Source organism: Sinohyriopsis cumingii, chromosome 6 (genome assembly GCF_028554795.1).
Source record: "Sinohyriopsis cumingii isolate HCF-2022 chromosome 6, ASM2855479v2, whole genome shotgun sequence".
In the NCBI taxonomy this organism is placed as follows: domain Eukaryota; kingdom Metazoa; phylum Mollusca; class Bivalvia; order Unionida; family Unionidae; genus Sinohyriopsis; species Sinohyriopsis cumingii.
The window spans coordinates 3,947,373-3,962,802 of NC_142966.1; the positions used below are offsets into that span (position 1 = coordinate 3,947,373).

At 43.1% G+C, this 15,430-nt stretch overlaps 1 protein-coding gene across 1 annotated transcript in view; it reads left to right on the plus strand.

Annotated features, from left to right (window-relative positions):
• Positions 1–15,430, plus strand: part of LOC149796289 (carbonyl reductase [NADPH] 1-like) — a 70,472-nt gene that overhangs the window by 28,507 nt on the left and 26,535 nt on the right. The window contains exon 4 of the mRNA XM_089960193.1: positions 5,126–5,238. Within this exon, the coding sequence (XP_089816319.1) occupies positions 5,126–5,238 (113 nt within the window). The remainder of the gene's footprint in view (positions 1–5,125; positions 5,239–15,430) is intronic.

The following is a 15,430-nucleotide window of genomic DNA, read 5'->3' on the forward strand; positions in this document are numbered from 1 at the left end:
ATGATCCGAGCAGCTGTGTTTTGAACTTTTTGAAGTTTCTGGAACAGATATTGAGATGAACCAGACAGAATTGAGTTAAAATAGTCCAGTCTTGAAAGTACTAATGAACACACAAGTGTTTTAGTGGCATCAGCTGAAAGATATTTGCGAATTGAGTTGATGCGTATCAGCTCAAGATTTGCAGCCTTGCATATGTTCATGACATGTTGGTGCAATGTGAGAGTACTGTCCAGAGTAACACCTAGGTTTCATACTGATTATGTGAATTTAATGTTGCTGTTGCTGATATTTATTTTTTGAGGTAAAGGATGTGAATGAGAAAGTCTTTTTGTTGTTATCAGAATGGCCTCAGTTTTATCATTCATCTGCAGCTTGTTACATTTCATCCATGATTTCACATCAGAAATGCACCTCTCTACACCTTGGATAGTAGCATCAACTTCAGTTGGGTAGCTAGATTTGTATATTTGAGTGTCATCAGCGTACAGTTGGTGAGACACTGGGCGATGATCTATGGCACTTGAGAGCAACTGAGTGTACAGAATGAAGAGAACAGGTCCAAGAACAGACCCCTGTTGAACACCACAACATAGATCAACTGGGCTGGAGTGTATTCCATTTGCAGATACAATTTGTGTCCTGTTGATCAAGTAGGACTTGAACCACAGTAAGGCTGTATAATGAATGCCAAATACATGCTGGAGATGGTGAAGTAATATATCATGGTCTATTGTGTCAAATGCTGCAGACAAATCAAGGAGGGTAAGGACTGTAATCTTTCCGCTATCCAACGCAGAGAGAATGTCATTAACTACTTTTAGAAGAGTAGTTTCAGTACTGTGGCAAGGGTGAAATGCAGATTGTACATTGCTAAAAAGACTGTTTGAATTTAGATGAGATACAATCATTATAGTTCTTTGAATATTTAAAAAGTGTCTCATTACAGTGTTATGAGTATTTCAAAAACATCTTGTTACAGTTGTATGAGTATTTAAAAAAAGTTTTGCTAATGTTATTTGAGTATTTCAGAAGTGTCTTCTTACAGCAGCAGACCTGCAAACTCTTATGAATTTGCAGTAAGTCTTAGGAAAATTACCCTTAAGATACGGATTTATCACATACTAGCGAAAACTACGGAAAAATGATCATTGCCAAAAAATCCGGATAATCGGTTCATCCGTGTTTTATATGGATCCGGGTTTTATCTTAGAATTAGTGAAATTAGTCAGCGAACCAGACTATCTTTCCATCCCCAGATGCTTTAAACTGCACCTATTTGTTCATGCTAAGCCTCTGCATGATGAAACTGTTGATTATTTAATATTTTTTTAAATGGCATCCAGAAAGTTGGGGGGGGGGGGGCAGAGGCCAGTTTTAATGTACAAATTTAATGCCTCAATCAGCGACCTAGTATAAAAAATCATAAAAAAACAAATACACAAGTGAGGTCAAAAAGGCCCATATAATTAGATACCTATATTAAAACAAAGCACAAGAATATTATTAAATTGACCAGAGAAGTCAATGGCAGTTCATAACAGAAGTTTATGCACCCCAACCCCTATTTTATACATGCATTTTTCACATCCATAGGTCATGAAAGCATGTTGTGCTCACAATGCAAACGCAAGCCCTTTTTCCTTGATGAAATTGTTTAAAAACATTGTCTCCTAAATACTATTAAAATGGTTTGATGCAATTCAGAATAGTTGTCATCCAAGCCGTTTTTGAGATATTCTACTTGCCTTGAACCCACGTGTCTACTGCTATGGGAGGCTAGCTCTTCTTCCTAGCCGACTATTGGTATTTCACTATCAACATACTGCAGAGCAACTATGGAAGGTGTACATGCCTGACATCAATTTCAAGAACAACACAATCCTGAAACACCTAGTTCACATATATATCCATATCTATAAATAGTAAACAGTAATAGCTGAAAAGGTCATACCATAGCCTTAAGTTAAGAAATTTGCCAGGGGCCAAATTATGAAACTGGACCCTGCCACTTGTTGTTGTTGTAGGGTTAATGCCATTTTTCAGCACACAATAGGCTATACATGGCAGGCCAGTATTGATGGCGGAGGAAGAACCCGGGAAATCCCCGGAAAGAACCACCGACCCTCAAGAAGCTACTGGCAAGCTTTCTCACATTGGCCAAATCCGAGACTCGAACCTAAGCAGAGTTGAGATGGCAGTGATCCATAACGGAGTGAGCTTTAGACCACTCAGCCACTCGCGGCCCCACATCCAGAAAGCGATGTATGCTTAAGATGATTGTTGCTTTTGTGGGGTTTAACGCCATTTTTCAGCACACGATAGGCTATAGATGAAAGGGAAAATAAGCTTATAGAAAAGTGTTAATAATCAACACAGAAGAATAAAAAGGAGTATTCAGATTCTTGTGAATAAAAGCTGCCAAGGACATAATTACCTTTCATGGACATCATATGCCAATTTAAGCATGTGGGGGCCCCGAGTGGCCGAGTGGTCTAAAGCGCTCTTCGTTACGGATCACTGCCATCTCACCTCTGCCTGGGGCGGTTCGAGTCTAAGATTCAGCCAATGTGGGCATGTGAGAAAGCTTGCCAGTAGCTTCTCGTGGGTCGGTGGTTCTTTCCGGGGTTTTCCGGGTTCTTCCTCCACCATTAATACTGGCCGCCACGTGTAGCCTGTCGTGCTGAAGAATGGCGTTCAACCCCACAACAACAACATTTAAGCATGTCTCGTAGTGGGAGTTATAATTGACGTCATGTGAAATGGAAAAGAATTTCCAAGAATTATGTCAAGTTCAGAGATAGCAGCAAGCCATTGTGCTGCATATAGTTTGGAACTAGAGTTTGTGCAACTGTACTAGTGGTAAATAAAGTTTTTGCGTACTTTACAAACGTTTCAGTTGAACATAATGTTTATCGGTGATGCATCAAACTTTTAATTACGTTTTTCAGCTTTACAATAGCAGTTACTGATATTTTGTTAGACCTTACTTAACTGGTCAGTCTTATGGAAACAAATCACCTGCCTTACTGAGACGGACTCGTCGGGGTTGGCAGGTCTGCAGATGTATGAGTATTTCAAAAGTGTCTTGTTACAGTTGTACGAGTATTTCAAAAGTGTCGTGTTTAAGTTGTATGAGTATTTCAAAAGTGACGTGTTTAAGTTGTATGAGTTTTTCAAAAGTGTCTTGTTACAGTTGTTGTTGTTGTTGTTGTTGTTCTAGGGTTTAACGCCATTTTTCAGCACAAGATAGGCTATACATGGCAGCCGGTATAACTGGTGGAGGAAGAACCCTGGAAAACCCAGGGAAGAACCACCAACCCACCTTGTTACAGTAGTATGAGTATTTCAAAAGTATCTCATTATAGGTGTATGATGTCCCACCCAGTCACATTATCCTGACACCAGGCTGACCAGTCCTAACACTAATCCCTGAATTCTGAGCGCCTAGTGAGGCAGCTGTTAGTGAGTCTTTGGTATGACTCTGCTGGGGTTCGAATCTGCAACCTCCTAACATCCAGGGCAGATGCTCTAACCACTAGGCACCATAGCAGTAGAAGCACTTTAAGAGTCTTCTTAAAGTTGTACAACTATTTTGAAAGGGTCTTCTAAAGTTGTACAACTATTTTGAAAGGGTCTTCTTAAAGTTGTACAACTATTTTGAAAGGGTCTTCTTAAAGTTGTACAACTATTTTGAAAGGGTCTTTTCAAAGTTGTACAGCTATTTTGAAAGGGTCTTCTTAAAGTTGTACAACTATTTTGAAAGGGTCTTCTTATAATATCAGTATCATGAACAAAAATTATTTTGATACTTGGTATTTCTAATGGATTTAATGTTATGTTTAAATAGCCTCTGCAGTGATATGATTGTGGTGTTTCATATAGGTTTGGATGACATGTTTGAATAGACCTGCCAATGATATGTTCACTGTTTCTAAATAGTTTATTTTACCACATGATGTTATTGATGGAGAATTTACATTTTCTTGTTAAATCTTTATCTTGACTTGAAACTTATAATATTAAACTTGACCTTCTAGTGTCTTTGACCTTCTCTTTGATTAATGGATGAACATGTATGACGAAGCATCACCATGGTTGCCAGACCAGCCATCCACCAGTATCTCTGTGTTAAAATCTATGCATATTCGATCAGGAACTGTGGTGAGTTGGTGTTTACAAGCCAGACTTTGAATGAGTATTGTACAGAATTGGTCTTTGAGTCATGATTTTAAAATTTTTTACTTCAAGATATTTTTAGGGTCAAGCTATCGGTCATCTGGAAATTGTTTTTAACAAAAGGTCACTGGGTTGCTGAGAAATTAAATGTTTGGTCCCTTGGGACAGAACAGTGCCACCAATGAATCATCCGAAGTTGGCTACAGTGGCATATCCTTAGAAAAGACACTTGAATCTTCTAGGCTCAAAATAGCATAGTGTCAAAAGTGAAGCTTTGAGGTAGTACCCCGACCATCCCTAAACAGGAAGAAAAATAAGGAAAACAAATTACTGTTTATATTGATGAATTTTAAACAGAACACAAATCATCAGGGAGATGAAATACCTATAGAAATTTCAATGTCACTAGATCATGTCAGACTGATGAGTGTTTTGTTTTGTTGTTGTAAGATTTGATCAAATGTATCCAAAATTATAATCCCATTCATTGCTTTTGATTGTTGTTGTATTTTTGATTTGATAAAGTGAATCCAATATGAAACTGACATATTTGGCTTGTTTTGTTGTTCTCGTTTTAAGATTTGGTAAAGTGTATACAGTATTACAATGCCATTCATGGCTTGTTTTGTTATTCTCGTTTTAAGATTTGGTAAAGTGTATACAGTATTACAACGCCATTCATGGCTTGTTTTGTTGTTCTCGTTTCTAAGATTTGATAATGTGTATACAATATTACAATGCCATTCATGGCTTTGTGATTTAAGATTTGATAAAGGGTACTGAATATTACAATTCAATTTGCCTGTTACTGTAAGATATTATAAAGTGTATACAATATTGTAATGCCATTCATTTGTTTTTTTAAGATTTGGTAAAGTGTATAAAATATTAGAATGCCATTCATTACAATGGAACTGATTAATTTAGAAATATTTGTAACTTTTTACAGGATGAAACCACTGCCCCATTTGCAGAAAAGGTGGAAGTGACGTTAAAGGTCAATTTTTGGGACACCCTGGCTGTTTGTGAGGCGTTGTACCCTTTACTCCGTCCTCACGCAAGGTAGAAAAACGCTTTGTGCATACTCGGGCAAATCAAATGATAAATACTTTCGTGCTGTGTCATTTGTGGTGCATTGTAAGATTAAGAAATACACTTGTTGTATTGATGGAGACACAGGCAGTATCATAAATGTAAGATTTTTAATTGAAGTGTGTTTTTCCCCCTTTATTATATAAAAAGGACTATCACTGCACTGTTCACAGACATGGCATTATTTTAGACAGAGTTCTTGGGATTCTATTCCTTAATTCTTCTTTTATTATTTTGTTGAAACTGCTCTCTCTGTAGCAGTTAGATCGTTACATTTCCTCATAGAGTTTTCAGTTTGATAAACATTAAAGTCTTTCTTGCAAATAAACTTTTTTAGTACTTTGTATGTAACTGCTTAACTCTTATAAGTTTGCATTTGTGACGAGTGATTCCAAAAAATGTTTCCCAGGTGAAGTCTGTAGTTATTGTATTATGTGGTTTACTAAAATCTAAACTAAACTCTGCACCAGGAAAGACTAAAAGAAGAAATAAAAAGACTCCAACTCTTCGTTTTGCAACCTGGAACATCAGGACCATGTGTCCTGGATTGACCACTGACCTACAGCAGATCGACGATGCTTGGAAGACTGCCGTCATTGACAGAGAACTCTCCCGACTGAACATCGACATTGCCTGCCTCCAGGAGACCCGACTGGCTGACAGCGGCGCCATCAGGGAAGCCAATTACACATTTTTTTTGGCAGGGGAAGCCCTTGGATGAACCTAGGCAGCGTGGTGTAGGCTTTGCTGTCAAGAACACGCTAATCGCCTTCATTGAACCTCCATCATCAGGTACTGAGAGAATCCTTGCCCTCCGGCTGTCAACATCCTTAGGCCCGGTCAACATCTTCAGTGTATACGCCCCAACCCTCTGCTCCACCTACGAGGAGAAAGACAAGTTTTATGAGGCTCTAGATCAGGCAATATCCAGTATCCCCAACAATGAAAGCCTTTCCTTACTAGGAGACTTCAATACTAGAGTGGGAGCTGACCATGAGGCCTGGTCCACCTGTCTCGGCTTTTACGGAAGGGGCAAGATCAACGAGAATGGTCAGCGACTGAAAGAGATGTGCTGCTCCCACAGCCTATGTGTGACCAACACTTTCTTCAAATGCAAGGAGATCCACCAGGTGTCGTGGAGACACCCACGTTCACGCCACTGGCACCAGCTAGACCTCGTCATCACCAGGCGTGCAGAACTGACCCGTGTCCTCCTTACCCGCAGCTACCACAGTGCCGATTGTGACACGGACCATTCCCTCGTGGCCAGCAAGGTGCGAATATTACCCAAGAAAAGCTGCACCACGCCAAGAAGAAGGTTCACCCACGCATCAACACCTGCTGTGCAAGCAACCCAGAGAAAACACAGCAGTTCATCAGCAAACTGAAGGAAGCCCTCACCAAAGTGACACCTGATGACACCATTGACTCCAAGTGGTCCCATATCCGTGACTCTGTGTACAATTCAGCCATCACAGCTTACGGGAAGAGGGAGCGAAAGAATGTCGACTGGTATGAGGCAAACTGGGAGGAGATGGAGCCCGTGACTGAGGCAAAGAGGAAAGCCCTCCTGGCATACAAGGCTGCACCTAGCCCCAGAACACTACAAGCCCTCAGGATTGCAAGGAATAATGCCCAGAAGACCGCCCACCGCTGTGCCAAAACCTACTGGCTGAACCTTTGAAACAGTATACAGACAGCTGCTGACACCGGGGATACAAGAGGAATGTATGAGGGTATCAAAAAGGCGACAGGCCCCTCCAGCTACAAGACCGCCCCCCTCAAGTCCAAGACGGGTGAAGTCATCACAGACCAGGGGAAACAACTGCAGCGATGGGTTGAACACTATCTCGAACTATATGCAACCCAAAACAATGTTACTGGATCTGGCCTGGACGCCATTCCAGACCTGCCTGTCATGGAGGAGCTAGACACACAGCCCACCCTGGAAGAGCTCGGAAAAGCCATCGATTGCCTTGCCTGTGGGAAGGCTCCCGGAAGCGACGGCATTCCGCCTGAAGTCCTCAAGAGCGGAAAACCAGCACTGCTCCAGCCCCTACACACACTCCTCTGCCTTTGCTGGGAACAGGGATACATCCCACAGGACATGCGTGACGCCAACATCGTCACTTTGTACAAAAACAAAGGAGACCGTAGCGACTACAACAACTATCGGGGCATCTCCCTCCTCAGCATCGTCGGAAAGGCTTTCGCCCGTGTTGCCTTGGCGCGCTTGCAGATCCTAGCCTCCCGCGTCTACCCAGAGTCCCAGTGTGGATTTCGAGCCGGCAGGTCAACTGTAGACATGATCTTCTCACTACGTCAGCTGCAGGAGAAGCGTCGCGAGCAGCAGATGCCCCTCTACACTGCCTTCATAGACCTGACGAAGGCGTTTGACATGGTTAGTCGGAGTGGACTCTTCAGACTCCTGCAGAAGATCGGCTGCCCCCCACGTCTGCTTGCTGTCATTATGTCGTTCCACGAGAACATGCACAACACAGTGTGCTTCAATGGCGCAACATCTGAAGCATTCCCAGTCATTAGCGGAGTCAAACAAGGCTGTGTCCTTGCACCGACGCTCTTTGCCATCTTCTTCTCCATGCTTCTCCAGTACGCATTCAAGGACTGCAGAGAGGGAGTGTACATCCATACCAGGGCTGATGGCAAGCTATTCAACATCGCCCGTCTCCGTGCTAAGACTAAAGTCACACAGGTACTCATCCGTGAATTGTTCTTTGCCGACGATGCAGCCTTGACATCACACACGGAAGATGGACTTCAGCAGCTGGTATGCCACCTATCTCATGCATGTAAGGAATTTGGACTGACCATCAGTTTGAAGAAAACGAATGTCATGGCACAGGACACAGACTCCCCTCCCTCTGTCTCCATCGATGGGTACAATTTGGAAGTTGTCGAGAACTTCACATACCTCGGGTCTAACATCTCCAGCTCACTCTCAATTGATTCTGAGGTGGGCGGCAGGATTGCCAAGGCAGCAGCAGTGATGGCCAGACTTAACCAGAGGGTCTGGAACAACCCCAACCTCACAGAGAAGACCAAACTGCGTGTCTACCAAGCCTGCGTGCTCAGCTCACTTCTCTACAGCAGCGAAACATGGACCACCTATGCAAGACACGAGAGGAAACTCAACAGCTTCCACCTGAGATGTCTGCGGCGCATTCTGCACATCCAGTGACAGGACAAAGTACCCAACACAGAGGTTCTAGAATGCGCCAACATGAACAGCATGTTCTCCATACTCAGCGAGAGGCGCCTTCGCTGGCTGGGCCATGTCAAGAGAATGGACCCAGGTCGTATTCCCAAGGACCTGTTATATGGGGAGTTAGCAGAAGGTGCACGACCAACTGGACGACCACATCTGCGCTACAAAGATGTTTGCAAGAAGGATATGAAGACAGCAAACATCAGTGTCAATAACTGGGAAAGATGTGCAAACAACCGTTCCAGCTGGCGTCTAGCTGTCAGGCAGGGAGTTCAAAATGCAGAGGAAAAGAGAAGAATAAAACAAGCTGAAAAGAGAGCTAAAAAGAAGGATAAGTAAAAGCGTACTTTGGAGCTACGCCATCGTCTCCCGTAGACGGACGGATGCCAAGACTAAAGTCTAGGACTTCAGTATTTTATTACGAGGTTTACTAAATTCTAGGACTGTAGTTATATAATTTTTATGGGATTTACTAAAATTTAGGATTATGGTTATTTCTTATGGGGTTTAATAAATTATATGACTATAGTTAATTTTTAGGGGCTTACTAAATTCTAGGACTATAGTTTTTTATGGTGTTTAATAAATTCTATGACGAAGAATTTAATGAACTTAAAGTACAATATTTATGAAACATCTCTTACAATCTATGCTGCATATAGTGAGACTGGATTTTGTTTATTGCTTTGTTAAATAATATCAGTTATCAAGGAGCATGGTAACCAATCTAGCAAAAGCTAGATATGAATAAATAGCTTTAATTATAGGCATAGTGCACAAGGTATCTGTGGAGGATCTTAGTGTGGGAGCGTAAACACTGATCAGGTTGACAGGCCCGTTTGTGGTGTGGAGGCGGAGGGATAGCAGTCTTCCATTTCCTTGTTGGCAGCGTTCTATCATTCCCAGCAGAGTGTTCCTGACAGCGAATCCAACACCAAACTCTCTGGCTTCATCTGCACTCTTTCCTTGCCAGAAGAATGTGTAGTTCTTTTCTCTGAGGGACCCAGAATATGGTCGTGTCTCCTGTAGTGAAGCAATGTCGACCTGGAGCCTTGCAAGTTCGTCGTTGATGACTGAAGTCTTACGAACATCACTGATTGTCTGGAGATCATCTGAAAGCCCAGTCAGCATGGTCCGGACATTCCAGGTACCTAGCTTGAGGATTGAAGTCTTTTTTTTTTATTTTTATTTTGTTATTTCTTGGTGCAGTAGTTGCAGTCCGCTTGTCAGGCACTCGCGTACCTTAAGCCTTACGCACCTAGCAAGGTAGGCGAACTGTGGCGGGACGGCACCTTAATGGCTGGGGGCTGCCCAGTTTGAGGCGGGCGGTAGCTGTCCAGTGAAACATGTTGGTCTCTCCCACCGTCAGAAGCAACCCCTGGCGTCTGGCTCTACGCCAATCGAGCGGTGACGTATAACCGGTAACTGCTGCTTCCCGTGTTGTGTCGATGCTATGGAGCGAAGCTGGAGTGTCCCCTCCAGGGCGCAAGCCTGGGCAGGGTGATATGGAGAATCAATTGTTGCCCATGCAGCTGATCCCCCCTCTCCACGCAGCTGATGGATCCAAGGGAAAGGACAAGCCGATACGACATGGCACCAGCTACGTCGCAGGAGTTGCCGAGATGACACTGAAATCAATGCCAAGTCGCCTTAGGGGCTCCGACTCCGGATTTTCTGTTGGGGTTTACTAAGATCCTCCACAGATACCAAGGATGAGTTTTATGATGAGTTAAACTCGCTCATCGACAAAATTCCCAAGGAAGAGAACTTGATTTTGCTGGGCGACTTCAATGCTAGGGTGGGTGCCGATCAGGACTCTTGGCCCTCCTGTCTTGGCAAGTTTGGCGTTGGGAAGATGAATGAGAATGGGCAGCGCCTTCTAGAGATGTGCTCGTACCACGAACTCAGCATCACCAATTCATTCCTTCAGACAAAGCCACAGCACAAAGTGTCTTGGAGGCATCCCAGGTCTAAACACTGGCACCAGCTGGACTTGATCATTACAGGACGGTAAGTCATGAAGGGTGTGCTTCTTACCCGTACCTTCCACAGTGCTGACTGCGACACCGACCACTCGCTGGTGTGCTGCAAAATTAAGCTTCAGCCAAAGAAGATCCACCGCTCTAGGCAAGAGGGTCAACCATGCATTGATGTGAGCAAGACATCATATCCAGACAAGGCTGAGGAATTCACATATGCTCTTTCCAAGACGTTTGACTCAGAACCCCCCAACGGCAGTGCCAAAGAAAGATTGGATCACATCAGAGAGACTGCATACAGCACAGCCACACGGATCTTTGGTAAGAAGCAATCAAAAAACAATGACTGGTTTGAGGCTAACTCTGCCACACTCATGCCAGCCATAGAAGAGCGTCGCAGTGCTCACCTGCAATACAAGCGATCCCCCTGTCAGAAGACACTACAGGCATACAGGTCTACCAGAAGCAAAGTGCAGAGATTAGCACGGCAGTGTGCCAATGAATACTGGCTTCAGCTCTGTCAGAGTATCCAGTCAGCAGCAGATATTGGAAACATCAGAGGCATGTACGATGGCATAAAGAAAGCAATGGGTCCCACGAAGAAAGTGACAGCACCACTGAAGCCTGCCACAGGCGATACCATCCACAACAAGGGCAAGCAGATGGAGCGTTGGGTGGAATACTACTCCGAACTGTACTCCAAAGAGAACCACGTGAACAATGATGCCCTCAACACCATCGGAAACCTCCCTCTCATGGCCGAACTGGACGAGAAACCTACTGTAGTCGAACTAAAGAAGGCCTTAGAGAAACTGTCCCTAGGTAAAGCCCCAGGGAAGGATGGCATCACAGCAGAACTCATCAAGTGTGGATGTAGCGTGCTGCTCACACACCTGCATGACCTCCTCTGCCAGTGCTGGGACGAGGGGGCAGTGCCTCAGGACATGAGAGATGCTAACATCATAACCCTGTACAAGAACAAGGGCGACAGAAGCGACTGCAACAACTACAGGGGCATATCACTTCTCAGCATCGTGGGTAAAGTCTTCGCACGCGTCATCCTGAACAGACTGCAGACGCTTGCTGACAGAATTTACCCAGAATCGCAGTGCGGGTTCCGCGCAGAGAGGTCCACAATCGACATGATCTTCTCTTTCAGGCAACTGCAGGAAAAATGCAGAGAACAACACAGACCCCTCTTCCTGGCCTTTATAGACCTCACCAAGGCATTCGATATGGTCAGCAGAGACGGACTCTTCACAATCCTGGCGAAAATTGGTTGCCCTCCAAAGCTGCTAAGCATGATCCAGTCCTTCCACGATGACATGAAAGGCACAGTGCAGTACGATGGCTCAACATCCGACCCCTTTGACATCCGCAGTGGAGTTAAACAGGGCTGTGTCCTTGCCCCCACGCTCTTCGGCATCTTCTTCGCAGTCCTGCTCAAGCATGCCTTTGGGACGTCCACAGAAGGGATTTACCTGCACACACGATCAGACTGCAGACTGTTCAACCTGGCACGACTGAAGGCAAAGAACAAAGTGCGTGAAGTAACCATCAGGGACATGCTCTTCGCAGGCGATGCTGCTCTAGCCACCCACACAGAAGCTGAGCTTCAGCGCCTGATGGCCCGCTTTGCTAAAGCATGTGATGAGTTTGGGTTAACCATAAGCCTAAAGAAAATAAACGTGATGGTTCAGGAAGCGGACTCCCCAAGCATCATCATCAACAACTACGAACTTGAGGTGGTGAGTCAGTTCATGTATCTCCAACAACCTCTCGCTCGATGCTGAGCTCAACAAGCGGATCGGAAAGGCATCAACAACTCTCTCCAGGTTGTCGCAGAGAGTGTGGAACAACAGCATGCTGACCATGAACACTAAGATCACTGTGTACCGTGCATGCGTGCTAAGCACTCTCATGTACGACAGTTAAACCTGGACTCTGTACGCCTCACAAGAGAAAAGACTGAGCGCCTTTCACATGCGATGCCTCCGACGCATAATCGGGATCACATGGAGTGATCGAGTAACAAACAACGAGGTGCTCGAGCGTGCCAAGATTCCCACCATGATCACACTCCTCCGCCAACGCCGCATCAGATGGCCGGGCCGTGTACGTCGGATGGTTGACGGACGGATCCCCAAAGACATTCTTTATTCGGAACTCGCCTCTAGCAAAAGGTCGATCGGACGGCCACGTCTCCGCTTCAAGGATGTCTGTAAGCATGACATGAAAGCCCTTGATATTGATGTCAACACCTGGGAAGAGCTCGGTCTAGACAGATCAGGCTGGCGACATGCTCTGATCACTGGTCTGAAGGCCGGAGAGGACAAGCAACGCTTGCTAGCTGATGAAAGACGATCGCAGAGGAAGAAGAAGCAGCTTCAACCAACACCTTACACAACCTTCAAGTGCAGCAAGTGCAGCAGGGACTGCCACTCCCGTACTGGACTACTTAGCCACAGCAGACGCTGCACAACCACCAACCGGGACATCTCTCATGGGCGCAGTTCCATCGTCTCTCGAGACTAACGGATGCCAAGTAACAACTAGTGCACATTACGGGTCCAGAGCTGAATTTGCAGCCTGTGACATGATGGGAAGTGGTTTGTGATGATTATGTAGGCATTGCACTGTGTCAATGCTTCTTTCATATCTGAGTGGGCCATTGATGGCTCTTTTGTGTCATTGGCACAAAAACATGGTCCAGATTGAAAAATATTGTGTTATCAATCCTAAAGCATGACTGACCAGAATCATTATTTTCTTTCATGACTCTTTTTTTTAAATGTAAGACGTACATATTCTTTGATTGAATTCCTTCTGTTTCTTTAATGAAACAAGGTAAAAGGTGTATAGATTCATCAATTTCTTATTGAAACAAGGTGAATGGTGTAAACCTTCATGAATTTCTTAATGAAAGAAACTGAAATATATAGACATTCCTGAATGTCATAATAAAACTAATTGAAAAACCGTCATCAATTTCTTTAAGAAACAAGCTCAGTGGTGTACACCTTCAATTTCTTAATGAAAGAAGTTGAAAGGTGTTCATCATCATCCCTATTTTAATGAAAAAAAATTCAAAGGTAAATACCTTCATCAGTTACTTAATGAAACCAGTTGCAAGGTGTATACCTTCATCCATTTGTAAATGAAATCAGTTGAAAGGTATACACATAAAGTTATTAATGAATCTAGTTGAAAGGTGCATACCTTTGTCACTTTCTTAATGAAACAAGCTTAAAGGTGCACACCTTCGTCGCTTTCTTAATGAAATTTGCTGAAAGATGTATACCAGTTGAAAGGTTACACTTTAGGTGTACACCTGGTTCTATATCTTGATGACACCAGTTAAAAGGTTACACCTTCAGCAATTTCTTAATGACTAAAGTAGAAAGGTGTGCACCCTCATCAGTTTCTTAGTGAAACTCATTGAAATGTGTACACCTTCAGCAATTTCTAAATGAAACTAGTTGAAAGGTGTACATGTAAATTTCTAAATTAATCTAGTTGAAAGGTACATACCTTCATCAATTTTTTAATGAAGCTATTTGGTAGTGTAGACTTCATTGATTTCTGGATAAAGCCAGTTGAAAGGTGTAGAACTTCATTGATTTCTGGATAAAGCCAGTTGAAGGGTGTAGAACTTCATTGATTTCTGGATAAAGCCAGTTGAAAGGTGTAGAACTTCATTGATTTCTGGATAAAGCCAGTTGAAAGGTGTAGAACTTCATTGATTTCTGGATAAAGCCAGTTGAAAGGTGTAGAACTTCATTGATCTCTGGATAAAGCCAGTTGAAAGGTGACACTTTTGGTGCACATCTGCATCAAGATCATAATGAAACCAGAAAAAGTAAACACTTTCATCAATTTCTTAACTCATTCGGCCCCAATCCCGCCTGGAGGTGTAATGAGGCTGTATCTTATTTCCGAGTTCTGCAGCATCAGGTCATACACCAATGTGGGTGGTATTACCAATGTGGGTGTGGGTGGTATTACCAATGTAGGTGGTATTACCAATGTGGGTGTGGGTGGTATTACCAATGTGGGTGGTATTACAAAAAAAGCAGACAGATATAGTTCTACAGTGATACTAAATAATCTGAAGTTATAGTTGCACTACAAAATACAGAGGGATAAACCTAATTTTTTGGACCCGTTTTTTTTCTTCATCCAAAATTCGCTTGTGGTTGGATTGTGATTTTTTCTCCAGATTTTAGACCTTGTGGCCTCAAATCTAAGGCAGACCGGTCTAAGCTGCACACAGACAAGTGAACCTTTGCAAAAACTAGAAGGTGGGCATTTGGAATAAAGAGTGGTCTCCATACGAAAAGGATGGGTCCATTAGGCAAAAAAAAAAAAAAAGAAAAGAAAAGAACTTCAACTTTTACCCTTTTGCTCATGCACAAGTAAAATAACCAATGGAAAACGATGTTTCTAGTACAACTAGGCATTTGTCTCATGGAAAATCTGTTGAAGGTCAATGTATTACAATGTATTCAGAAATAGCCCCCCCCCCCCATGTCTTTCTTACTCGCATTTTAGGTGAAAACAACAAAAACCTCTAGGGCCGAATGAGTTAATGAAACAAGCTTAAAGATGCACTTCATCAATTTTTAATGAATGTCTTTTGAAGACATACAACTTCATCAATTATTAATTAAACCAGTTGAAACGTGTATATTGTACCTTCATTAATTTTGTAATGAAGCTAGTTGAAAGATGCAGACCTATGTCAATTTCCTAATGAAAGAAGATTGAAAGATTATACATTCATCAATTTGGTTTATGAAACTAGTTGAAAAGTGTACACCTTCATTCCTTTTTATGAATGTTTAAACAATTAATAAATGTACCATAATTTTTTGTCTTTATGTTGATATCTTAAAGGGTTGCCTACCTGATTTGTTTCAGTTTGTACAGTCTATGATCTTTTTATCTATTTATAATT